This window comes from Vulpes lagopus, chromosome 7, assembly GCF_018345385.1.
Source record: "Vulpes lagopus strain Blue_001 chromosome 7, ASM1834538v1, whole genome shotgun sequence".
NCBI lineage: Eukaryota > Metazoa > Chordata > Mammalia > Carnivora > Canidae > Vulpes > Vulpes lagopus.
This window is the reverse complement of record NC_054830.1, coordinates 45,702,981-45,730,301: the sequence shown is the minus strand read 5'-3', so window position 1 is coordinate 45,730,301 and position 27,321 is coordinate 45,702,981. Positions and strand designations below refer to the sequence as shown.

The following is a 27,321-nucleotide window of genomic DNA, read 5'->3' as shown; positions in this document are numbered from 1 at the left end:
ATAAAAAATGCCTAACTAGCTCTAGCCACTTCTATAAGTCCTAAATTTGGTGTATCATGACAGCTTGCAAGAAACAGCATCTCTTCCACCCTGTCCCCCCAAAAAAAATCGCAATATCAATCTGTGGATATTTTAAAAGTTTATTTCTATTTTAACTAGCCAATAGCCCCAATTCTTTGAGAAATGAGCTGATTTCTTTCTAGCACAATGTCTATGGACCTTGCTCATGGTAACTTTCTTCCCATCCCCTTCCAAAAAAAGTCAGCACCTTCCATCATGATGCACATTTTAAGTTAAAATTGTCAATACAACCCTCAAAATGCAAGTTTATTGAATAAAGCTGAGAAGAGCAGTAAACAGACAAAAAAAAATGCATCACCTAAATAAAAAAAAATTCACGTATTTACAAAGTTCAGTAACTGTTAGGTTTTCACATGCAGAAGTTAATGCACAGGAAAATGTTGGTAATAGAGTTTGGATGTCTTGAATGCTGAAAGCAATGAAAAGACACAGAAACACATTAAGTTTTAGCTATAGGTCAATTAATGAACCTATGCGGTCCCCACACAGTCACACATTTTAGTTCCAATTCCTCCTTTTAGGCACAAGCAGATTGCCACATTATTTGTAATGGTTCATAGTAACCATTAATGGTGTTGAACTACGGTAGCAAGTTTAAATATCCCTTCATTTACAGAACCATTCATCCCATCAGGGAAGTATGCAACATGCTTCAAAGAATAAGAACAGAATTTTAAAAGCTGAGATTCTACTCATAAAAATATGAATGGAGGAAAACCAAGTAGTATCTGTGCAACACAGTGCAGTATTTTGTACAGAATATTGTTAAGGCCATGGCAGTCTATAAATTAAAACTGGTATTCATTAAAAGAACTTACTGTTGACTGCACTTCTGAGTGCTCAACATGTTTGGAAATGCACTGTCTACATGAGTGCTGCTTAACAAAAGGAACAAAATCACACACAGTGTGAGGCAACACATAAGCGGGTGTAGCATAAAGTTTTATCTACTACAGTGGTTTATGTGAATAACAATTTACAAGTGAACCAGTATTAATATGTCCCTTTATGTATATGGACATCACTAAACTACAAAACATGTTCGTTTTTTAGTTTTATACATCTCCGTATCATAGAAGCAAACAATACACAGCATCAGTTCCTCAGTTCTCCATGTGATTGATTATTAAACAACCTGTAGACGTTGCGCATGATTACATTAGATAGAGCAGGCAGGTCTAGAGTTGTCACAATAATCAAGATGTCTAATGGCACCAGACAAAAGAGTGCCAAACTTTACATCAATAAGAGAGAAAAATAAGAATTTTTATTTGTTTCTAAGTATCTATTGTGCTGAAAGTCTATGACTGGATATAAAAAGTCAAGAGTTAGAGTGTCATGCAGCAGCACTGATTTAAGGACTAGAGATAGAAAGAACAAACAGGTGTTTGAACAAAGTCTGACATCCTTTACACATTTTATTATATTGGCTGGAATGCTCTAAATTCATGAAAGCCTTTGAGAAAATCTTCCTTCCCAACCCTTTAAAAAAGTGTGTTGAACCCTGCCCCCCCACACATCAAAACAAAAAGAAAAGAAAGAAAGAAAAAAAGAAAAGAAGGAAAATAGAGAAATAATGATCTGGACAGATACACAACAGCATGCCTTAGTTCCTCCCATATTCCCAACTGCTATCTGGTGATGAAGAATTCTCAGAAAGCAGAATGTTTTTAAAATTCATATATAATCTCACCAGGCTAAAGAACCAATAACAACACTGATCTGGTGCCTCCGCTAGCTCTTTGCAGACCATTTTTTAAATTCCTAAGGTGTAATTATACATTTCACATGCATTTGTGAGATATGTAAACATTCTGTTTATATCCCACATGAGTCAGGCTAAAGGTTTTCTAAATACTGTGTGTGGCACTAGAAACTTCATGCTGTATCAAGTCAGTATCAGTATTAAGCTAATGGACTCTATAATGAAATATCATAGACATTTACTGAAAACCAATATAAAAATCTGGCCCAAAAAGACCAAAACAGAAATATGCAATTTTCTTGATTTAAGATGGTCAAATGTGTGTTTTCTTTAAAAAAAAAAAAAAAAAGCTCTACACATACACACTGTTTAAGACAAGTATGTATAAGAAGCTTTTGTGTGTGTGCTGACTTTATCATGACAACTCTAGCTGATTCTTTATGAAGGATAAGGGATACACATCTTCAGCAGTGCACAAGAGAAATAAACTCTGAAAAAGGCAATTTCTTGGGTTTAGGAAGGACCGTATTCTGGGAAGTACTTCAGAGGAACGGACAATAATTCTAGAATTATAGCCAGGAAGGACTGGAAGACTTCAGGAGATGCTTCAGCTTCTTCTAGATTTTGAATGTTGAATAAGCCACTGAAGTGTGATATCTAAAGACGGAGGGAAAAAAATTGAAGGCGTTAAGGTAAGATACCAAGTTAAGACACTAAACAGAGATAGTATTTAAAATGCAGCTACTTCAAAGTACATGCTGGGCCTGCCCTCTTCTGCTTTCCTGCATCTAAACTACTATTCTCCATTACCTAAACTTCAAGAGGACATTCTAAGGAATTGAGACTAAAGAGTCTCTGATCTAAAAGTTAAATTATGCTCAGGACAGCTTGTACCACCTTTTTTTCATTGAAAAACTTACAGACTGCCTGTTAAGATCAGTACTGTATGTGAAGTACCAGGAATGCAAAGATACAGGAGAATCCCCCTGCTCTCAAGGAACTTTTAGTATCAAAGTTGAAAAACCTAGAACTCATTTGCAGTTGGGTGGAGGGGTGCCCCACAGATTTCCAGGCAAAGGAAACAAAAACAAGAAACAAAGGCATGAATGGTGTGGAGATCTGGATGGATTATATGTGATAAGATATGGATGAAGGACAGGAATGGGAAAAGGGACTGTTACTTACTGCTAAGGCAGGGGTTCTCAATTTCACCTTTTTGACATTTTGGACCGGGTAATTCTTTGCTGGGACAGGGATCAGGGCCTTTCCTGTGCATGGCAGACTATTTTGCAGTATCCGTGACCCCTACCGCTAGATGCCACTATAACTCCCCCACACACCCACAATTGTGACAATCAATAATGTCTCCAGGGGATTGCCAAATGTCCTGAGGAGCAAAAAATGTCCTTAACTGAGATCCATGGGCTAGACAGAGCCAATAACCCTGTATACCACTCTAGGATGCTACTAAGTTTGAGTTTTATTCTCAAGTGGAAGTTACTGGAGAATTTTAAGCAAGGAAATTATTAGTTTAGTTAGTATGATTAACAATGGCAATAGAGGAAGACAACTTGGAGTTATCAGTATAGGACACTATCACAACAAGAATAGGAAATGGATGAAGGCCTGAAGCAAACAAGTGCTATAGCGATGATAGAAGGAAAATGCAGAGTTGACTAAGATATAGAACAGAGAGACTGACAGTATGTAGTGGGTAAGAAAGAATCTGTTGGCTTCAATGACCTGCGTTGGTCATGTTGACAAACACAATGGCTAAAGGAAGAACAGACTTGAGGAAAAAAAGATTAAGAATTTAGCTGTAAAACACACTGAGTTTGAGGTGCAGAAGGTAACAGGTATGGAGATGTCCAACAGGTAGTTTTAGCTACATGGATCTCAGAAGGCGATGGGGACTAGCAAGATGTCACCAAAGAGGTGGCAGCTGAAGCTACCGTAGCAGAGATCAGCCAAAAAAGCACTTAGACTGACAAGAGAAGGAAGCTAAGTCAAAACATTGAATTACTGTCCTTGAGTTCTTTAAAATGTGTCATCCGTGTAAAGGGTATGTGAGCATCTACCAGAAGTAGCATTCTATTCTCCAAGCCTCAAAGATGAGTGCAAATTCAGTTTCCCAGCTAATATGCATTACAGAAAATAGACACACATATGAAGAATCTCAGCCAAGAGCTGAGATCTGAACAAACACAATCTGTTCAGAGTTGTGGAAGCAATGAATTAACCTGCTTGCTGAACCAGATCATGTGTACTTTTAAAAGGAGGACAGCAGTACGTAGTAAGAGCAAAGCTACTTTCATTAGAATTGAATGGGGGAAAGGTAAATCTAAGAGTGAAATGCCCAGGTTTAAATATTTAAGAAATTCACTTAAAAAAACAAAAACAAAAACAAAACTTGTGGACACTGGACAGAAGTTACATCCTAAAGACAGATGGATCCTTAAGACTAGATTAAAAAGCAGAAAAGAAGATACTCAGATGAAGCAGTCATCTTCCATGACATAAAGGGCCACAAGTATGAGTCATCTTTGCAAAGATTATGTTCACAGAAGTAATCTGTTCTATGTGTGGTTTGAGGACACATTACCAAAGTATTTCATATACCACACTGGGAAGCTGGAAGAATATACAACCCATGTGCATGGAGATACTTTTGGGACAATTTAGTAAATTCATAAATTTACTTCCAAAATATGTTGTAAAAGCTGAAATTAAGGAGGATATTCTGATTTGATTACCCAAGAAGTCTAATTTACTTGGCTGTTAGTTGTATTTCTTGCTCCAAATTAATAGGCATTCTGATTTACAAACTATTCGTTTTGAATCTAGTTAGAGTAGATCTACTTCCTTGGGCTTGAAACTCAATGAAGCAGGAGTTCTACAATCACAAACTGGTGACTATGGAGCGCCCTATGACAGACCATGAAGATCAGCCTCACCAGCTCTCCTGCATTTACCTCCTAAATGAGCTCACAAGATTTTTTTCAGGAAAGTATCTGGCTAGTTTGTCAAGGTAGTAAGACAAAGACACAAAACTTCACAAGAATTCCTCCTAACAAGGGAAGGAAATTTTCAAAGATTTTACTTACTTATTCATGAGGGACACAGAGAGAGAGGCAGAGACACAGGCAGAAGGAGAAGCAGGCTCCATGCAGGGAGCCTGATATGGGACTTGATTCCAGATCCTAGGATCACGCCCTGAGCCAAAAGCAGACGCTCAACCACTGAGCCACCCAGGTGTCCCAGAAGGAAAATTTTGTTAAATAAATTCTAAGTAACCCTAGTGCTTAAAGAGTCTATTCTCAAATTAACTAAATGCTTACAATGTAACAAGTTACTTATCCTATTCATTTAGAGAAGATTTTGTGTCCATAAGCAAAGTAAGCTCAGATTGCTTTTGGGTGCTCTTTTAAGGAAACTCAGGGATGCTTGGCTGGTTCAGGGAATGGAGATTGTGATTCCTGATCTCAAGGTTGTTAAATTCAAGCCCCATAACCCACATTGGGTGTAGAGATTACTTAAAAATAAAATCTTTAAAAAATAAAATAAAATAAAGAAAGGAAGCCCAGAATTAGCCAGAAAACTATCAATACTCTGAGCCCATCAGAGTATGTTTGAGGAGGGGTGGGGAAAGAATTGATAGACCAGAACCAATATACACTGAATGAAGGCTAATGGGGGAAAAAAATTAAGGAAAAAAAAAAAAAAAAAAAACCTTCTAAGCACACTGTTTTGGCACTATTTATTACATTTTACTCCAATACAAGTTTTTGTTGGGTTTTTTTTTAATTGGAGGTATGACTATGGTAGAATGGTGGTTTTGGCTTTGAAGATGGATGAAGGAGCTGTAAGCCAAGAATGCAAGCAGTATCTAAAAGCTGAAAAAGACAAGGAAATGGAGTCTCTCCTTGTGTCTCCAAAAAGAGCACAACCTATCACCTTAGTCCTTAATTTCTAGCTCAGTGAGAACCATGACAGACTTCTAACTGACAGCAGCCATAGAAAACTAATACACCCATGTGACATACATCATATGTCAAATGCTGCAATGCATTTTCAGGTTCCCTCTCACAAGAGAATTTTTAAACTGCTGCTATTACCATTTTATAGATGAGTAAAACCTGGAGATCAGGGAGGTTAAGTGCTTTGTCCAAGGCCAGTCAGAAAGTAACTTAGGACCAAGTGTTCTGGCCTGAGGCTGCCTGACCCCAAGGCCCATACTGTTTGCAGCCCATTATGCAGCGATGATGGACAGCCTCATTTTTCCATAGTGACCCACAGAGCAATTTTTTCACCAGTGACCACTAAACTGGGAGAGGTAAAGGTGCCATGAAAATCTCTAGGCTCCTATGCAGTTGCTTCAAGTACATGCATTAAACTCTCTTTTCTCATTTTGGTTGAGACTGTCATGCCAGACAAAAACTGTGTGACTCAGCCTAACTAGCTTTTGTCATGAAGGTATACTTTACCAGTGAGTATATTTTCTTGCACTGTTATAGGTCTTTTCACTCAAGCAGTTAACAGGTTAAATAAATAGCCTTTCATCTTGTCAAATGCTTCTATTCATATTTCCTTTTTACCTTTGGACCCATCTCACCCATTCCAATCCACTTTTATTAAATAATCTCTCACAAATTAGTTAAGAAACTAAAGGCTCTTATACTTAAATTCTTTAAGGACACTCTATTGGATTGAATGGTGTCTCCTAAAAATTCACTCCTGCTCAGAATCTCAGAATTTATTCAGAAATTGTCTTTATAGATAAAAGACGAAGTTGCTCTGAATGAAGGTAGGCCCTATTCCAATGATATGGATCTTTATGAGAAGAGAAAATACGCGCGCGCACACACAGACACACACGGAGGAGAAGGCTATGTGAAGCCAGAGGCAGAAACTGGAGTGAAGTATCTGTATGTTAAAGAGTAAGCTAGGAAAAGGCAAAGCTGGATACTCCCCAACAGCCTTCATGGCCCTGCTGACACCTTGATTTTGGACGCCTAGCTTCCTGAACTTGAGAAAATAAATTTCTGCTGTTTTAGGCCACCCAGTTTTGGTACTTTGCTATGGCAATTCTAGGAAATTAACACAGACATTAAATAGATAAAGGATACTTTTGGCTTATTCTTCCAATAGAGCACTAACATACTGCAGTAATATACAGGTTGAATAAATGAACAATTGTTTTAGTGCCTATAGACCAATTTTTGTAAAGTCTTTTCTCAAAAACATAATTTTGTTATAAAGCACAGCTAGATACTAGCTCTGCCAAAATTAATACAATAAATTGATATCACATAATGTTTAACTTCATGTCTATTTCACTTACTACTTTAAATAACAGAGAGCACATTCGGGATGTTGTATTTGCTGTCAAAAGATATAATATCTATTCTTTTTCCTAAGGCAAAAACAACAGTCCTGTATAAGGAAGTCACTTAAACAGAAATGGGGATAATAAACAGTAAGAAGCACTAAGATATCCCTTCCAGTGATATCCATTTTTCCACAGTCATTTCTTACCTATATTATCCTTTTCTTTGCAAGAAATTGAATAGCAGCAAATTTCTCTATCCTGAATAGCAGACAGGTTCCTATAAGAAGCAGAATTAAGAGAATAAGGTCTGTGCTTAAAACAACTATCATACCTATCACTCTTTGTTCAATTTCCTTATATTTTACACTGAAGAAATTATTTTACTACTACTAAAATTTTAAAAATTCACTTCACTGGTAGGCCAAATTTACCATGTTTACCTTAAAACATGGCTGTAATCATTACTAAATAACAGGAGTGCCTGGCTGGCTCAGTCAGAAGAGTATATGACTCAATCTCAGGATTGTAAATTCGAGCCCCATGTTGGGTATAGAGATTACTTAAAAACAAAATCTCTAAAAAATAATAATATAATGTTGCTAAACAAAGTAGTGGGCAAAAAAGTCTAATTTAGAAAAAAGTTTTTTAAAACATCATCATTCTTAAGACATACATTTTTTCAATTAGCTGTTTCTCATCCAAGGCATTAGGAAGATCTCTCTTGTTTCCAAGTACTAGTACCTTTAAAAAAAAGAGATATTAACAATAAACGTTTATGTAGAAAAAGGTCACAGAAGCATATGATAGTCATATTTGTAGACATTAAAATTGGAATGCTACCACATGCCATAATATTGAGGCATATTTGTGTAACTGGTGGGCTATCTCATTTATTTAATCATTCAAATTAGCGTTCATTTTAACTTCTACCACACAGATGACTTAATTCAATGTGGCTGCCAACTTCTATTTAAATTATTTTAAGTCTATGGTATGCATTCTGAAATTTCTAAATAAATCTGTACCAAAATGTAATTATGATCTTAACCAAAGTGGGGGAATAATTTTTTAATCATTTTTTGTTAGCCATTAATCATACAAACACATAAACATGCTTTTAAAATTGACCCATCCTATAGAATGTCATGCATAAATATTCTAAGACAATGGTTAAGTCTGGAGATCAGGATAAATATAGTAGTCATAAACTCTAGGAATGAATTAATGTCATCATCTGGTTGTGAGATGTCCTTTGAAAAGAAAGGAAAGCAGAGACAGCTTCCCAATTACCACCCTTTCTTTCTCAGGTATGTTCTTTCTGCCGTAGAGAAAACAAAGAATATGAGTACATATAATGTATTTGAGAATATCCATACTCTAAGGTCAGTGTTCTCTAAGAACATGTAATCTTTGATCCATCTCAACAAAGTACATGTCATGTCTACCTTGCCACAGCTATTTCTTTCACTTAATACACCCCTACTCCATACACTTTGGCTGATTCTACTTATAAGACCTAGACTCTTACTTTGCACAAAGGATAAAGAGACAAGGACTGAAGCACAGAGAGCTGAGGAGCACAGGGAGCTCACAGGAGAATGTTCAACCAGAGCCTGTCTCCCTTTCCCCAACTTTCACCCTCTCCATACTTATTTAAGTCACACTAGGTTCTCAAGCTGGATCTGCCTGAATTTCTAAAAATAATTATCACGGTCATTTGTGATCAGCTGTCAGTTTGGGGGTTGCCTGGCATTTTAGCCCTCTTACTACATTTAAGAACTCTCCTCCTACCTTATGAACCTGCCTCCCAATGAAGCTACTTGGTTCAATGGATAATTTTTTCCCCTAGCTTTCCTTTCTAAAAGAGCATGGACATATAATCTAGAATGAACCAAACTTTTCAATGAAGAGTCAGTGATGTAAGAAAGCAGGATAGAGAACCCTTCCTTTCTTTTTCTTTTCTTTTTTCTTCCTTCCTTCCTTTCCTTCTTTCTTTCTTTCTGAATGACATAGAGAGAGAGACAGAGAGAGAGAGAGGCAGAGAGAGAGACAGAGAGGCAGAGACACAGGAGGAGGGAGAAGCAGGCTCCATGCCGGCCGTGAGACTCGATCCTGGGACTCCAGGATCGCACCCTAGGCCAAAGGCAGGCGCTAAACTACTGAGCCACCCAGGGATCCCCAAGAGAACCCATTTTGATAGGGAAAGGAAATCAATCAGCTAGATGACCTTTCAATCAGAACAATTTGTGTCTAGTGTTCAGAAACTACATGTGGTAACCAGACTTACTCTGTGGTGGGAGTTTGGATATGACCCTGACAGCTGCTTAGCTTCCTTGTTCCAGCCTATTTCTCGAGCCTACTTATTTGCAGCCTTCTCAGAGACCCTGGGAGCTACCCAATATTATTTCATTGAATTCCTTTCTACTGAAGTCAGCTTTCTATTGCTTGCAACTAAAAGACTTATGGTGTCCATAAGGTAAGACTGATTACTTTTTTTTTTTTTTTAAGATTTTATTTATTTATTCATGAGAGACACACAGAGAGAGGCAGAGACACAGACAGAGGAAGAAGCAGGCTCCCTGCAGGAAGCCCGATGTGGGATTCAATCCCAGGACTCCAGGATCACGCCCTGGGCTGAAGGCAGGTGCTCAACCGCTGAGCTACACAGGCATCCCTGATTTTTACTTATGGTAGGTATATAGAACTAGGAACTAGGTCCTAACACAGGAGAAAAAGAAGAGACTTTGAAGTCAGACAGACATAGATTTGAAACCTGGATGCAGGGATCCCTGGGTGGCGCAGGGATCCCTGGGTGGCGCAGCGGTTTGGCGCCTGCCTTTGACCCAGGGCGCGATCCTGGAGACTCGGGATCGAATCCCACATCAGGCTCCCGGTGCATGGAGCCTGCTTCTCCCTCTGCCTGTGTCTCTGCCTCTCTCTCTCTCTCACTGTGTGCCTATCATAAATAAATAAAATTAAATTAAAAAAAAAAAAAAAAAAAGAAACCTGGATGCACAACATACTAATGTTGCCATGTAACCCTGAAGAACAAGTGTTAGAAAGGAAGGATAACCACGAACCTCATTATGCTGTAAGAATGTGATAATACACCTCAAGTATTTGACATTCATGAACTGGTCCTTTTCCAGCATTCTTCAGCTCAACAAATGGCACCACCTTCCATCTAACTTCATGAACCAGAAACTAGGAATTATTCTTTAGATCTCCTCTTCCACCAAGTCTGGTGGACAGTGTTCCTAAATATCCCTAAAATCTGTTTTTTTCTCACCATCTTGTCCACTACCAACACCCTAATCCATGGTACTGTAATTTGTCAGCACAACTTCAACAGCTTCCTAACACTGCCATCCTTACAGTCCCATTTGCCACTTCAATCCATTCTTAATCTGAAATCAGAATGACTTAAATAATAAATCTGATCATTTAAAACACTACAAAGTAAGGTGCCTGGGTGGTTCAGTTGGTTTGAATGGTTGAGTGTCAGACTTGATTTTGGCTCAGGTCCTGGTCTCAGGGTCATGATGTCAATCCTTCCCTCCCCCTCTGTGTGGGGCTCCAAGCTCAGGGCAGAGTCTGCTTCTCTCTTTCCCTCTGTTCCTCTGCCACCCAAGTGTGCTAAGAAATAAATAAAATCAAGAAGAAGGAAAGGGAAAGGGAAAGGGAAAGGGAAAGGGAAAGGGAAAGGGAAAGGGAAAGGGAAAGGGAAAGGGAAAGGGAAAGGGAAAGGGAAGGAAAAAAGAAAGAAAGAAAGAAAGAAAGAAAGAAAGAAAGAAAGAAAGAAAGAAAGAAAGAAAGAAAGAAAGAAAGAAAGAAAAGAAAAGAAAAGAAAGAAAGAAAGAAAGAAAGAAAGAAAGAAAGAAAGAAAGAAAGAAAGAAAGAAAGAAAGAAAGAAAGAAAGAAAGAAAGAAAGAAATCCTTCAGAAAAAAAGCTTTATAACACTACACTTTCCCACACAGTCCATACCCAGTCTCCTCTAGGATCCTTACTGCCACATGGCTTCACCACTCTCCCCACCCTCTTACTTTGCTGTTTGCTCTAGAGACTGGCCTCCTCTCAGTGCCTTGCTTCCTCCTACCAAAAGGCCTTTGTCTACATATCCCTCACAATTCAGCTCAAGTGAATACCTAGGTGGCTCAGTGGCTGAGCGTCTGCCTTTGGCTCAGGTGGTGATCCTGGGATGAAGTCTCATATCAGGCTCCCTGCATGGAGCCTGCTTCTCCCTCTGCCTATGTTTCTGCCTCTGTCTCTCCATGAATAAATAAACAAAATCTTTAAAGAAAAAAAAAATCAGTTCAATCATCATTTCCTCAGGGAATCCTTCGTAGATCTTCCCTCAAACTAGATCAAATATCCCTTCTAATTTACAACTCTCACGGCCCCTTGTACCTCTCCTTCATAGTACTTAACAGAGCTGTATTATTCAAATGATTTCATGGCATCTACCTTTCTTACTAAACCACAAGCTTCATGATGGCAGTGAGCATATTTCTATTCACTTCTGTTCATCACTGTATCCCCAGGACTGAGCATTGCTTCTATTGCAGATAGTCTAATATATAGCTGGCTAAGAAATAAATAAATAGCACAGTGTCCAGTATATGGCTAATATTCAGTAAAGGTAAGTGTTTTAAGACTTTAAGACATAATAGCTGATTTCAAATATAATATAATCATATAATTATAATCTTAATAATAAATATTACCATCATATAATATAAAATAAGAACTCCATACTTACTGGAATTCCTTGTAACTGTGGTTTATCTAGAAGATTATGTAGTTCATTTCGAGAGGCTTCTATCTTTTCACGATCTGCGGCATCTATCATGTAACTTAAGAAAAAGCAATTTTGATATGTCTTCTCCAAATCCTCTGATGGCCACAATTAAAAATACAGATTTTTTAATTTTCATATTTACACTACTAAGGGGCACCTGGATGGCTCAGTTGGAAGAGCATGCAACTCTTGATCTTGGGGTCATGAGTTTGAGACCCACACTGGGTATAAAGATTAGTTAAATAAACTTTTAAAAAATGATTCACACTACTGAAATCATTAATCAAAACAAAGACCTAGATAAAGAAAAGCTCAGTACCCAAAAATCTTTCAAACAAACTATACTTAGGTGCTAACAAATGATAATAAAACACTTACATCCCTTAGCTCTTAGCTGCATAAACAAAAACATAAATAAAATTCTCATTCATGATTAAATTTTTTAAAGTTTCATATTAATGGGATTACACTAAGAAAATAGAAAGACTACTAACTGCATGAAATAAAAACTGAGCCGTTGGAAGTATTAAAAACAACTTTTTTCCTGGAAACCAAAGTTGACTTTTTAAAAAGTGCTTACACAATGGCATTGACTCCTCTGCAGTACCTTTCCCACATGCTCCGGAATCGGGGTTGTCCTCCTATGTCCCAAATCTTTAAATCAAGACAGACAAATCTTAATAAAGATATTTTAAGTAATACATTGAAGAAAAAGTATCAGAAGAAGGAGAGAAGTAGTTCTGGGGTCCACTTATAAACTTGAAGCTCGTATTTAATATGTTTACAATTGATCTAATAAGTTCTACTAAAAAAATTTTGTGCAATACTTTCTTTGCTTGTAAAACAATAAATTTTCAAAGTGAAAATGTATCTTTAAGATAACACTTGTAGCATCTACAGAATCATACATCATCCAGATTTGAATACCAAAAGAGAAAACAACAGTTCATTCAGAACCTATTAAAGTTTAATTGTCTGCCAGGAAATGCATTAATGCCTAATGATTTTTCTGATACAAAATTATTGTATCCATATGAAAGCTACTACCCACAATAATTTCATAATTATGTCTACTCCGTAGATACTATTCTGGACACGGTGCTACATAAATGTCTTAAGTCGTGGTATTTACCTTCAAGGGGCTTCCAGTTTAACTATAGACACCTGTAATACGCATAAAAAGACCTATACATGAAAAGTGAGATGCTTCATTAGATGAGCTCCAGAAAGAATTCAGTAAGCAGCTTCTGTGAGCCACAGAAATTGGGTGAAACCACTGTAAGGGTCTAGACAATTAGAAGTAAACTCCCATTAACTACAGAACATACACACACACACACACACACACACACAAAAATGGCCTCTGATAATAAACAGTTCAACAGTCCATAATTTAAAACCCATCAAACTCACTCTAAAAACAAAATTATGTTTAAGTAGTTAGCTTTCCTATTTTATAGTTTTAATTTTACGGCTTGGTAGCAAAGAAAGTGAAAACTAGGTTACCATATATGCACCACAAATATAATACTAAATTGCCAATATTATAAATAATAAGTTACCTTTCAATATAAAATACTGTTCATGAAATAATATAATCACATTCTAAATATGGGATCTCAAACATGGGATTTTTATTTCCTAGGAATATCCACATCCCAAATTTTATTCTGACAAGCCATATCCTAAGTTTTTTCATGGCAATTAATAACATTTCAACTTAAACATTCTGATTTATGAGAGAAAGAAAAAAACAACTGATTTACATTCTTTTGGAACATATTCATAAGTTAAGAAGTACAAATAAATATGTAAAAAGCAAAGAAAAAAACAGAAAAATTTGTAGCAGTATATGCTGACAATATGAATCAAGTATCGCAAGATCACATACCTTTATTGTGACGTTACCTTTAGTTACTTTCCTCATGTTGAAGCCCACGGTGGGTATCATATCTTCACTGAATTGACCTGACTGAACAAAAGAAAACATGTGAAGTTAGATTAATCAATATTTATTAAGACATAAAACATGGCATAAGCTTCATACATCAACCATGTTTTTTTTAATTTAAAAAAAAAATTTTTTTTTTAGAGATTTTATTTATTTATCCATGAGAGATACAGAGAGATGCAGAGAGAGAGGCAGAGACACAGGCAGAGGGAGAAGCAGGCTCCATACAGGGAGCCTGAAGTGGGACTCGATCCTGGGTCTCCAGGATCCTGCCCTGGGCTGCAGGCAGCGCGAAACCGCTGAGCCACCGGGGCTGCCCTCAACCATGCTTCTATAACCATTTTAGTATATAACTAATTTTTTAGTGGGGGTAACAATCTGTCTTAAGAAAACATTCTTTATAGGTGCTTCTTTATAGTTAACTCTCACTTTCAGCTCAGGTCATGATCTCAGGGTTGTGAGATTAAGCCCTTGGGTATTGGGCGGAGCCTGCTTAAGATTCTCTCCTTCTCCCCTTGCTCCTACCCCCCCCTTAAAAAAAAAACACAGAAAAGAAAATATTCCTTATATCCATAATTCTTAAAGGGATACATGATTTTGTTCATACAAATACATATTCCCCCATTTAAAAAATTAACTTTTTACATTATTTCCTTAAATTTAAAAAACATACTGTAACTATAAATGACAATTTATTCATTTCCCCACCTATACATAAATGTTAACACAAAATAGGAAATCAGAAGTAAAACTTCAAACTTTTCCATTTTTAGGATTTAAATTATTTTGACAATAACTGTTAACAACTTCAGCTAAATAGCTTTTCCAAGCTTGTCTTTTACAAGCTTATAAAATATTTTGTCATTTTATAGGTTTTCCTTTTATGTAATCAATTGTTTTTTCTTATGACCTTCTTATCATTAAGATTAAAATATTTTATAATAGTTTTTGAATACCTTTTTAAAATTTAAAATGTTCATCCATCTGGAATATGATTTTATAGTACAAGAAAGCTACTTCTTTCAATCATCCCACTCATTTAAAAATCCACACATTCCTATTTGAAATGATATGCCAAATGCCATACAGAGACAGTTCTATATCTAAGTCAATACTTCTCCATTAGCCTGTTTATTCCTAAATGAGGATTAGATGAATTACTGTAGCTTGTACAGTTTCTTATTCTTATATAGAAGATCAAGAATTTGGAATGTTTTCAAAGTTGTCTGGATTCATCACACATTCCAAATAAACTAAAAATTCTTATTTTGGTTAAAATATTGACTGGAACTATATTAACTATATTAATTTGAGAAGGGCTACCCTATATCAAATTTTTTTTAACCATCAAGTTTGTTTAATTGTATTTAAATTCAACTAATTGTCAATGTAATATATTATTGGTTTCAGATGTAGAGGTCAGTGATCATCAGTCTTAAAATACCCAGTGCTCAGCACGTCTCATGGCCTCCTTAATGTTCATCACCCAGTAACCCCCCCTCCCATTCCCGCCCCTCCAGCGACCCTGTTTGTTTCTTTTGATTAAGAGTCACTTATGGTTTGTCTCTCTCACTGATTTCGTCGTGTTTTATTTTTTCCTCTCTTCCCCATGACCTCCCGTTTTGTTTCTTTAATTCCACATGAGTGAGATCATATGATAATTGTCTTTCTCTGATTGATTTATTTCACTTAGCATAATATCCTCTATTTCCATCCATGTCATTGCAAATGGCAAGATTTTTTTTTATGATGGCTGAGTAGTAGTCTGTTGTACATATATACTACATCATCCTTCATCCATTCATCTGTCCATTGATATCTGGGCTCTTTTCATAGTCTCACTATTGTGGACATTGCTGCTATAAACATTGGGGTGTAGGTGCCCCCTTCGGATGACTAAATTTATATCCTTGGGGTAAATACCCAGTAGTGCAATTGCTGGTTCATAGGGTAACTCTATTTTCAACTTTTTAAGAAACCTCCATATTGTTTTCCAGAGTGGCTGCACCAGCTTGCATTCCCACCACATTTGAAGGTTTCCAAAAATATGGAATGCTTCATGAATCTGCATGTCATCCTTGCACAGGGGCCATGCTAAATATCAGTTCTTGATATTTAATCACTATCAAGTCTCTCCACACAGGCACATGGTTTGTTCATTTAAACATTCAAATCTGGAATGCCTAGGTGGCTCACTGATTAAGCATCTGCCTTTGGCTAGGGTCATGATCCCAAGGTCCTGGGATGGAGTCCTGCATCAGGCTCCCTGCAGGGAGCCTGCTTCTCTCTCTGCCTGTCTCTGCCTCTCTCTGTGTGTCTCTCATAAGTAAGTAAGTGGAATCTTAAAAAAATAAACATTCAAATCTTTTATATCCATCAGTAAAGTATCATAAGTGTCATAATTGCTTTTGTATTTCTTATATTTTTTTTAATTTTATTTATTTGAGAGAAAGGAAGAAAGAGCAAGTGGTGGGGGTGGAAGGAAAGGGATAGAAGAGGAGGGAGAGAATCTTAAGTAGACTCTGCACTGAGTGCAGAGTCCAATGCAGAGCTGAATCCCATAAGCCTGAGATCATGATCTGAGCGGAAACCCAGAGTTGGATGCTCAACTGACTGAGCCACCCAGGTATCCTTTATATTTTTTTGACTACAATTACAAACTATACCTAATGAGTCACAGCTAATACTGATTTTATACATTCTACATATTTATATATTTTATTTACCAAATATCAACTTCTCAGTTGACTTGACTCTTATTTTTAGGTAAACAGCCCAGGGTTATAAAATCTCTCAACAAAGGAATGGTTGAACAAACAGGACTATTTTCAAGGCCTTAACACTGGCTAATTGTTTGCTGTGACCTTATGCCAGCCACACATGATTCTAAAACTGTCTACAAGTCCTGAGCATAATGAATTCCAATTTTACAAATTAATTTCCTCTACATAACTAACTCCAAAGTTCTACCTTCCCCCCACCCTGCTCCATTTGGAGGCATTAGGCTGATTTCAGAAAAAAGATATTAACCACAATCCCTGCTTTCATTTATATTAAACATTATAATTCTCAAAACTTTCACATGATTTATATGTGAAAATCTAGTCATGACATCAAAACTACATATATCAAAACAGTTATGATACAAAACAACAAAAAAATAACCTGATTAAAAGGGGGGCAGAGGTATCACCAAAGACACTATATCCATGAAAGCAACAATAAACTGACTTCATTAAAATTAAAAACTTCCCTATGAACAAGATTTAGAGTAGTTACAGAGTTAGAAAACAAGCATTAGAGTAGGAGAAAGTATCTGCAAAACAGATATCCAATAAGACTATTATCCAAAATACACAAAAACTCTTAAAATCCCAACAATATAAAAAGAAACACCCAAACTAAAAAATGAACCACAGACTTTAACTGATACTTTATCAAAGAAGATAGAGATGGCAAATAAGCATATGGAAAGACACTGCACATCCTATGTGATCAGGAAAATGAAAATTAAAACAAAAGGATTTCATGGTACAGTTATTAGAGTGGCCAAAATCTGGTATACCAATAATACCAAATGTTGGTAAGGATGTGAACAACAGAAATTCTCACTCATTACTAGTGGGAATGCAAAATGGTACAGCCATTACAGAAGACAGTTCGGTGGTTTCTTACAAAACCAAATATACTCTTACCATCCAATCCAGCAATCATGCTCCTTAGTATTTATCCAAGAAGTTGAAAACTTAAGTCCACACAAAAATCTGCGCATTAATGCTTACAGCACCTTTATGCATAACTGCTAAAACTTGGAAGCAACCAAGATGTCCTTCAGTAAGGAAACTGTGGCAGATCCAGGAAATAGAATATTATTCAGTACTAGAAAGAAACGAGTTACCAAGTCATGAAAAGACACGGAAGAATCTTAAAAACATATCTAAATGAAAGATTCAATCTGGAAGGACTACATACTCTATGATTCCAAAAAAATGACTGAAAACATGACCCCAGCAATATTCTGAATAAGGCAAAACTATGGAAACAGTAAGATGATCAGTGGTTGACAGGAGTTGGAGGGGCAGGGAGGAAATGAATAGGCAGAGCAGAGCGGATCTTTAGCCAATGGAAAAACTGCATGATACCGTAATGATGGATACGTGTCATTATACACTTGTCCAAACCTAAGAATGTACAACACAAAGAGTGAAAAGTCATGTAAGCTATGGACTTTGGGTGATTATGTCAATGAAGTACATCACTTGTAACAAATGTACCATTCCGCTGTGAGATGCTGATAACGGGCAAAGCTGTGAGTGTAGAGCAGGAGGTATATGGGAAGATCTATACCTTCCCCTCCTTGATTATGTTGTGAACCTAAAACTGCTCTAAAAAACTCTTAACAAAAACTTTTTTTTAAATGGGCAAAGGACTTGAAGAACATTTCTCCAAAGGAAATATACAAATAGCTAATAAGGACAAGAAAAGATGCTCAATATCACTAGTCATTAGAGAAATGCAAATCAAAACCACAGAAGATACCGCCTCATATCTATTAAGATGGCTATTATCAAAAATGAAAACAATAAAAAACAAAGTAAGTTGCAATTGCAACCCTGGTGCACGGTTGCAGGAATGTAAAATGGTGCAGCTGCTAGGAAAAACAGTATGAAAGTTCCTGAAAAGGTTAAAAAATAGAATTACCACATGATCCAGCAAATAGACTGCAGTTATATATCCAAAAGCACAGAAAGCAGGGACTCAAAGAGATAGCTGTATACCCATGTTCAGAGTAGCATTATCCATAACAGCCAAAAGGTAGAAGAAACCCAAAGGCCACTGGCAGATGAACAGATAAACAATATGTGGACTATTCCTACAATTTAATACTATTCAGCCTTAAAAAACAACTTATTCATGCTAAAACACAGATGAATCTTTGATGACATTATACTGTAATATATATTATATATAATATAAAATAGTATTCATTTAGGGTGCTCCTTAGATGTTCCTTCATTTCCTTCACCAATACTTCTTATTGGTTATAGAAGCTAACAATAACTTTCTCTAATTCTGTTGCTAGTGCTAACAAGCAATTTAGGAACCAAACAGATGTTACTTAAATGGAACCAAGAAGGGATCCCTGGGTGGCGCAGCGGTTTGGCGCCTGCCTTTGGCCCAGGGCGCGATCCTGGGGACCCGGGATCGAGTCCCACGTCGGGCTCCCGGTGCGTGGAGCCTGCTTCTCCCTCCGCCTGTGTCTCTGCCTCTCTCTCTCTCTCTGTGACTATCATAAATAAATAAAAATTTAAAAAAAAAATGGAACCAAGAAATATTACTTAAACTTAATTATGTATCATTCTATTTAACAAACTTAACAAATAATGCCAAACACCATTCTTCGCACTTAAAAATATTTTTTGTAATTTTTTTAAAGATTTTATTTATTCATGACACAGAAAGACGCAGAGACATAGGCAGAGGGAGGAGAAGGCTCTATGCAGGGAGCCCGATGCAGGTGTCGATCCCAGAACTCCGGGACCACATCCTGAGCTGAAGGCAGACGCTCAACCGCTAAGCCACCCAGGCGTCCCAGCACTTAATAAATATTATACAAGTAGCACTCACTGATTTTGTGACGATGGATAGAACTATAGTCATCTACACACAGCATATAAGCCGAAGTCTCAAGGCAATATTCCTGGAATTTGTTTAGCTGGGCAAAATAAATGTGAAGCAAATAAGATGGCAAAAAGAAGATTACCCTCCAAGTCTGGGAATCTTATTACAGTTTTGCAACTTACAAACCACATGCAAGTCATTTTACTTTTGGAATGAAGCTACCTTATCTAGAAGAGGAAATTGGAAGAGTATGTCCAAAGTTTTGTTTTATTCATATGCCTCTCATTTAAAATACAGTTAAGCAAGAGATGAATGCCTACAACAGTAGGAAAATGTGGCTCTCTTTTCCCAAAATTCTTTGGTATATCAAAGGCTAAAAGCAAATCTTGTCCCAGAAACTTTTCCTTTATTGCTAACTCACATGTAGAGCTGAGGAGAACACAGTGATATACATTTCAGTGCTTTAAAGTAGGGATTCTAAATGAATTAGGTTAGATTTTACAGTTGCTCTTTTAAATGCACAAATATGCAGAAAGCAAGCTATTAACAGCATGGGAAAATAAGCTTCTCTTTGCTTGTTCTGTCCATCTACAGTAGCAATCCAATCCAGTCTAATAAACTTGAAAAGACAAGTGGAAAAATACCTGCTTTGACTAATTCTCAGAGTATTCCCTAACAAAAAAAATTTTTTTAAAGGATTTGATTATCAAGCTACTTTGTAAAGACAGAATGTAGCAAGCAACATGACAAATGCCTAATATAAATTTCTACTTTTAGCTAGAAGACACTACTGGTAACAGGCTAAACAGGAGTCTTTTGTTTTTTAAACAACAAACACTATGACTCAATTGTTTAACTGCCAAAATTCACACATTTGCTAAGTGAGAATATATGGCCAATAAATATGCAAGTTAGTAATTTTTCTTTCCAAGAACCTTTAACATAAAATTATTATTACCAATACTAATTTTTCTAGTTAGTAGTATTATTACGCCTCTTTTATTTCACTACTAAGTGGAATTGCTGGCAATATTTTTTTTAAAAGATTTTATTTATTTATTCACGAGACACAGAGAGAGAGAGAGAGGCAGAGACACAGACAGAGCGAGAAGCAGGCTCCATACAGGGAGCCCGACATGGGACTCAATCCTGGGTCTCCAGGATCCTGCCTGCCCTGGGCTGAAGGCAGCGCTAAACTGCTAAGCCACCAGGGCTGCCCAAATTGCTGGTAATATTACTCTTAAATTTCAACTTACATTAGTGAGAAGAACGACAACCTATTTTTTGATGGTGAAGTACTTAAAATGAAAAGTAGATCTAGGGGGAAATCTTGATGAGGAGCAAGCTATGGTCTTTAAGTATATCCCCACAAACCACTCATTAATTACAGGACGAAAAACTAGTAAGAACACAATTGAGAAATCAGACAACACCTTGACTGAGGGATCAAAATCAACAGATGAGGCTCAGATGGACATCACGTGCCCACAGAAGTGATACCATGAGAAGGATACAATATCTCCTGAGTCCTACTATTTAAGCTGAGAATGCATAAACTAAATCTAGTCTAATCTTGAGGAAACATCAGACGACCCAAACGAGAAACATTCTATTAAATGGGAGAGGAAGGGGCAGCTGGGTGGCTTGATGGGTTAAGCAGCTGCTTTTTTTTTTTTTTTGGCTCAGGCCATGATCCTAGAGTCCTGGGATCAAGCCCAGAGTTGGGGTCCCTGCTCAGTGGGAAGTCTGTTTCTCTCTCTGCCCCTCTTCCTCCCCATGCTCGCTTGATGTCTCTCAAATAAATAAATAAAATCTTTTTAAAAATAGAAATAAAGGGCTATGGTACATGTATTTTACCTATGTAAAGTGACACACAGACTACACAAATAACAAAGCAAATGAAATAAAATGTTAATAGTCTGATCTCTGTAAAGGGTGTATGGATGTTCTTGCAATGCTTTTATTCCTACAACTTTTTTGTGAATTTGAAACTATTTCCAAACAATTCATTTTTTAAATGACAATTTTTAAATGAGGATAATCAAATATCACCTTCTCCTATACTACATCAATGACAACTGGAGTTAGAAGATAATATCAGCCATGCCACTACTACCTATTGCCTACAATAATATTAAAGCTCATGAATACACTCAGTCATAAGGAATTCCAACAAGTTGAGAAGTCATTGCTCATCTTGTTCTAAAAGGACATTCATTTACAGATGTCTTTTTTAAAATGTTTTTTAAGATTTTATTTATTAGAGAGAGAGAGAGAGAATGGCAGAGACACAGGCAGAGGGAGAAACAGGCTCCATGCAGGGAGCCCAACGTGGGACTCGATCCCGGGAGTCCAGGATCACACCCTGGGCTGAAGGTGGCACTAAACCGCTGAGCCACCTGGGCTGCCCCTACAAATGTCTTCTAATAGAAAAATAGATATTTTATATTTTATAATTTTGGTATAAAGTAAAATCCTCTGGGCTTTAAAACTGGCATTTTAAAATATACTCCAATGTTTCAGTATTTATTTACAACCTGGAAATGAATTATAGTGTGTTCTACATCTAGGCTTCTCTTAGTTTTCCTAAGAGAAACATATTTTCCTTTTCTTTTCTAAGCACTTAGTACAGTAATTATCACTGAACACAGAAATCATGTCTAAGGCAATCTCCCTTACAACACTTTTTTAAGATTTTTATTTATTTATTTATTTATTTATTTGAGAGAGAGAGCACAAGTGGGGGAGAGGAGCACAGGGAGAGGGAAAGGCAGGCTCCCTGCTGAGCTGGGAGCCTGACACAGGGCTCCACCCCAGTACCCTGGGATCATGACTTGAGCCACATGCAGATGCCTAATTGACTGAGCCACCCAGACACCCCTAAACACTCTTTTTAAGGGGCTAGAAAAGAGAATCATTCACTACAGTAGCCCTTCAAGAGTCATTAATATAATGTTCAATTTTCTCCCAATTTTAGAACACTATGGACAATCTCTCCTTTAATAATTTCCCAAAAGACAATTTGTTCTCAGTTTTATGTGTAAATCTGGACTTACTTCCAACTACAGATATAAATCATTCCAACAGGACACCAGTTTGAAAGCACACATTAAAAAATTTGTTTGGACAGCTAGAATCTTATTAACCAAGGAATAACTTCTCTCAAAATTCCAGTGGGTTTGTTTTTGAATTTTGTTTGGAGAGAGCGGGATTCTCTTTAGTACTTACCATACAGAATAAAGAACCATCCCCAAATTTTAAGTTTCAGGTTCCTCAGGAACATAATCAAGGCCTCTTTTCTTCAAATGGCCCAAATTCTCAAAATGGGCCACTGTTCTAAATAAACTAAACTTAGAAATTATTTCTCTGAAGCAAATCAAATAATAAAAACTTTCTACAAAATCATGAAATTCCAAGATTATCCTTTTTTTTTTAATATAAGATTTTATTTATTTATTCATGAGAGAGAGAGAGAGAGAGAGAGGGGCAGGCAGAGACACAGGCAGAGGGAGAAGCAGGCTCTATGCAGGGAGCCCGATGTGGGACTCGATCCCGGGACTCCAGGATCACACCCTGAGCCAAAGGCAGATGCTCTACTGCTGAGCCACCCAGGCGTCCCACAAGATTAACCTTGAAAAAAAAGATGCAACTTGAAATACCAACTCAAAAAAACTTCTAACTCTAGCTAAAGAAATAACATCCTTAGACTCTTGCATGGAAAGGTCCCCTGTGTAGACTGTGGTCTAAATGCCAATGCTTTTCATCTTGTCTGGCAGTTCAAATCAACCCAGGGGTTCCCACCTGGGCTCAGTGAGGATGTGCTCTTCCGTCTGTGTTGTCTGTACAGAAGAGGGAAAAGTGGTTACAGCTCTCAGGCTTGGCATGTATCATCTCTAGACTAGGGAGGCCACTTATAAAAGCCTGTTTCACATATGATCCAATCATCAACAGCATACAGAGACAATGAATGTGTGTTGTACCAATTCATAAACACCTCTATTGTTTACCCTTTCCTCTATGGTCATAAACCCACAAAGCTACTCTGCCTCTGCTTTTACTCATTCGTTTATTTATTCACTCACTTATTCAAATAACAGAGACAAAGAAATTAGGAAACAAATATAAAAATATTGCATGACAAACACATGCCATTTAAAACAAAGATAATATGGATGACTGGGTATCTAGGAAGACTGCTGAAGTAAAGACATTTAAGCATCTAAAGATAATTTATAATCTACATAGGATAATAGGCCAGCTTCTGCAGATAATCTATTATTGTGCTACTTGAATATCAGTAAGGAAATGTAAATTTCAGTCCCAGCTATGACACTTTCAATTGCATATAGATACACACAACTTTGAACGCTCTTGCTCAGAATGCAAAGGTTCTACCTCCTGTCCTTAATAGCTGCTTCTCTTAAGTGTCTATTGCTACTTCACTTCCTCTATTACCTTAAGTGTTTACTACTCCCTTCCCTTTGCTTTTCTTTTTTCCCTAGTCTCAAAGGCTACTGTAGATAGGAGTTTCTGCTCCCAAACAGGAGGTTTTTATTAACAAGTGCATTCTTTTCATGTCTGAAGCAAACAAACCCACTCCAACTCAGAAGATGTAATATTTAACTCTTAACTGCTGTCCAGGTCCTCACAAACCACTCAAGCACTGCCTCTCTGCCCCACAGAGGTGCTCTTGCTAGACTTCTCCGCCAAGGACCACACCTGAATCTAAAAGTGTCCAGACAAGTCTCTAGATATTAGTATTAAAATGGCTAGTGTCTGGTTTGTTTTGCCCTTTATTAATGTTGTTAAATTTATGGTAATTTGGCAAACAATCAAGTTTGCCTTGGGAGAACTGGAAGTGAATAGCTTATTTTTCAAGTGAATTACTGGTAGGTTTTTACATTATTAGCATATATATAACACCCCAAACAGTAGCAACATGGATTTTAAAATCTCTCTTTTTGGGTGGCAACTCAATGAGTGGAAGGCATTATGTTTTCTTTGACACTAGGCTATGAAAACTAAACATAACAGACAAAAATTTTCCAAATGAAAACTTTTTAAAAGCATAATGGCAAAAGGAACTAACTACTAATTATTAAATACCTGTCATTCCAATTCAACTCATTTTAAACAACTAATTAATCCTTACTGCTGGCTAACACCAATAGGGCTACTTTGCAGCAATCTCCTTTACAAAGATAACTCTTGAGGATTACAATGTTCCAATGTTCTCAAAATCAGTTTCAATTAGGAACCTGAAAACTCTCATCTCTGCTAACCTCTATTCCTGAAGAAAATTCCTTTCAAAAGGTCTCTAATGATTATTTTCTGTGTTCACTATAGCTTTCATTAACAGCACTTTAATAATGGTTTTTACTAAATCTATATCCAAAGAATTGCTGAAGGGAAACTCAACTTGCTTGTCTGTAAAACAATTTACTAGTGAGCATCCCTAGTTAAACACTGAGAGACCACATCACAGTGCATTCTCACCCAGAAATTATCACAATGTAGTAATAACATGAAAATGGACCCCAAAAGAAATCAGTGCTACAGACCTTTAGCAAATATAGTTTTGCTAAATCAAGTCACTAATATGTCTGAATGTATTTCCCATAAGCACCAAGGGTGTACCATAAATCTTTAATAAACATCTGTGTCTTTATATAAAAAGACTACTACTCATCTTCACATGTGAGCTAAAGCAGGTTCTAAAATCAGAAACGTGAGAGTGGGAAAAATTAGCATATACATATAATCACATTTTTAGGCCTTGATACTACTATTCTACTGGTTGGTCTCTAGACATTTCAACTACTTTTTTTTTATTTTTACTTTTCTAACTTAGTTTTTCATAAAGAAAGCCATTTTCTATATTTAAAATTTCTTTCCCTCTTTCTGGGAAAAGAAACTAGAACTAGAATAAGAAGGAGACCTCTTTTAACGCTGCACGTGACCTGCTCTGTGTTCATGTTTAGCTTGTTCAAAAAGAAATTAGCAGAAAGTTTCTTTCAAATCCCAAAATAGGCTTCTATTGCTAAATTAAAAGGGGGATTCCTAGAACCACCCAAATCAATAAGTTATATGTGTAACAAAAGTCCGTCATAAAGAAAACTGCTTTATAGAAAGGCTTCATCATATGTATCAAATTTTTAATCTGCTAACAGTACATTTCATACTCTTTAAAACAAGATAAGAAGCCTACTCCTTATCAAATCTATTAAAGCCAGAATCAGAAAAAAATTTTAAAGCTTTTTTAAAGATTTTATTTGAGGACGAGATTGAGAGAACATGGAGGGGGGAGCAGTGGAAGAGCAGGGGCAGAAGTAGACTCCCCACTGAGCATGGAGCCCAATGCAGGCTGGATCCAGGGACTCTGGGATCATGACCTGAACCAAAGGCAAATGCTTAAAGGACGGAGCCATTCAGGCACCGTTCAGAAAAGTAAAAATTTTAATGTAATTAATAAAGCCCATCCTAAATAAGTAAAAGGGCTGGTAAGCATTTCAGTACAGTTTAATAACTGTGGAGCTACTATAAGAGGCTGTGGAATTACTATTAAGAGGTCCTGTTCATTTTCTCAGGTAATGCATGTTAAAACACAATAAAACAGAGACAGCGTTAGTCTGGTGGTTATGACTGAGACTCTGGAGACAGTTATACTAGGTTATAACTCTGGTCTAACCACTTGCCTAGCTGTATGGCCCCTTGCACATTCCTTAACTTTGTAATGCACCTCACTTTCCCCAAATATAAAATGGAGAGAACAGTTTATCACACAGAGTTGTTTAAAAATTAAATCAATTTTAAAAATTAAAACACATACACTATTTACAACAATGCCTGCTTCAGAAACAGGTATAGGGAAAGCATTTAATATTTGCTACCGGGCAGCCTGGGTGGCTCAGCGGTTCAGCACCGCCTTCAGCCAAAGGCATGATCTTGGAGACCCAGGATGGAGTCCCACATCGGGCTCCCTTCATGGAGCCTGCTTCTCCCTCTGCCTGTGTCTCTCTGCCTCTCTCTCTCTGTGTCTCTCATGAATAAATAAATAAAATTTTAAAAAATAACAATAATATTTGCTACCATCATCATTACAGAGTTCATTAAGTGCAATGTAATGTTAAAAAACAATACACAGGGTTAAGATTAGGTAAGCACACTGCATCTTATCCCTTCCACTGACTAAAAACTGTAGACAGAATGCAAGCAGCAGCTGAGGGGTCTAAAAAGTAAGTAGAAGCACACAAAAAAGGAAATCAAAACTTGAAGCACAAGCAATCTGGTGCTATTTCCTACTTGTTTTCTTTACTTCCAATCTCCCAGCCTGGATTCAATTGCCAGAAACACATACCAGGCATGAACAGAAAAGGCTTCAACAGAAGCACCTCTTTGGATCTGAGGAGCATGTCTGTGTGTTGGGGGTAATGGCAGGAGGAAGAAAGAAGAGGGAGATTAGGAAAAATCCCCTCGGTGTTTTTCTCCTTTCTCCTGCTATAGCCTCCAAACAAAACCAAGCCCAAAAGCAATGAGCATCTATAGCAGCTATGGTCAGTCAGGTATTCCTTAGAGGGAAAAGGATCCTCTGTAACCATAGGAACCCTGGTCCAAAAACTGCTTGGTAGTGTGGGGAGGATTGAAAGAGGAATCCCTGTTGATTATTTTTTTGTCTATTCTCTTGGCCCTTGAGATAGATTCAGTTGAGGGAAAGACATAACAAAGGAGGGATTATGAAGCCCCAGGTTTATAGACAGAGGATCAGGAAAGTGGGAAAAGGGTTGTGAGCCATAGTATGGGGGAAATTTGCAAAGGAAAGATCTAGAGAAACAGA

At 37.1% G+C, this 27,321-nt stretch overlaps 1 protein-coding gene and 1 pseudogene across 1 annotated transcript in view; both read right to left on the bottom strand.

The window, feature by feature from the left end:
- Nucleotides 1–126: 126 nt before the first annotated feature.
- ARL8B (ADP ribosylation factor like GTPase 8B) overlaps nucleotides 127–27,321 on the bottom strand; it is a 45,704-nt gene continuing 18,509 nt past the window's right edge. The window contains exons 2-7 of the mRNA XM_041764128.1: nucleotides 13,806–13,886; nucleotides 12,495–12,568; nucleotides 11,876–11,969; nucleotides 7,789–7,856; nucleotides 7,322–7,392; nucleotides 127–2,443 (exon numbers count right to left, since the gene is read on the bottom strand). Of these exons, the coding sequence (XP_041620062.1) occupies nucleotides 2,394–2,443; nucleotides 7,322–7,392; nucleotides 7,789–7,856; nucleotides 11,876–11,969; nucleotides 12,495–12,568; nucleotides 13,806–13,886 (438 nt within the window). The 3' untranslated portion in view covers nucleotides 127–2,393. The remainder of the gene's footprint in view (nucleotides 2,444–7,321; nucleotides 7,393–7,788; nucleotides 7,857–11,875; nucleotides 11,970–12,494; nucleotides 12,569–13,805; nucleotides 13,887–27,321) is intronic.
- LOC121496359 lies at nucleotides 15,907–15,994 on the bottom strand (annotated as a pseudogene).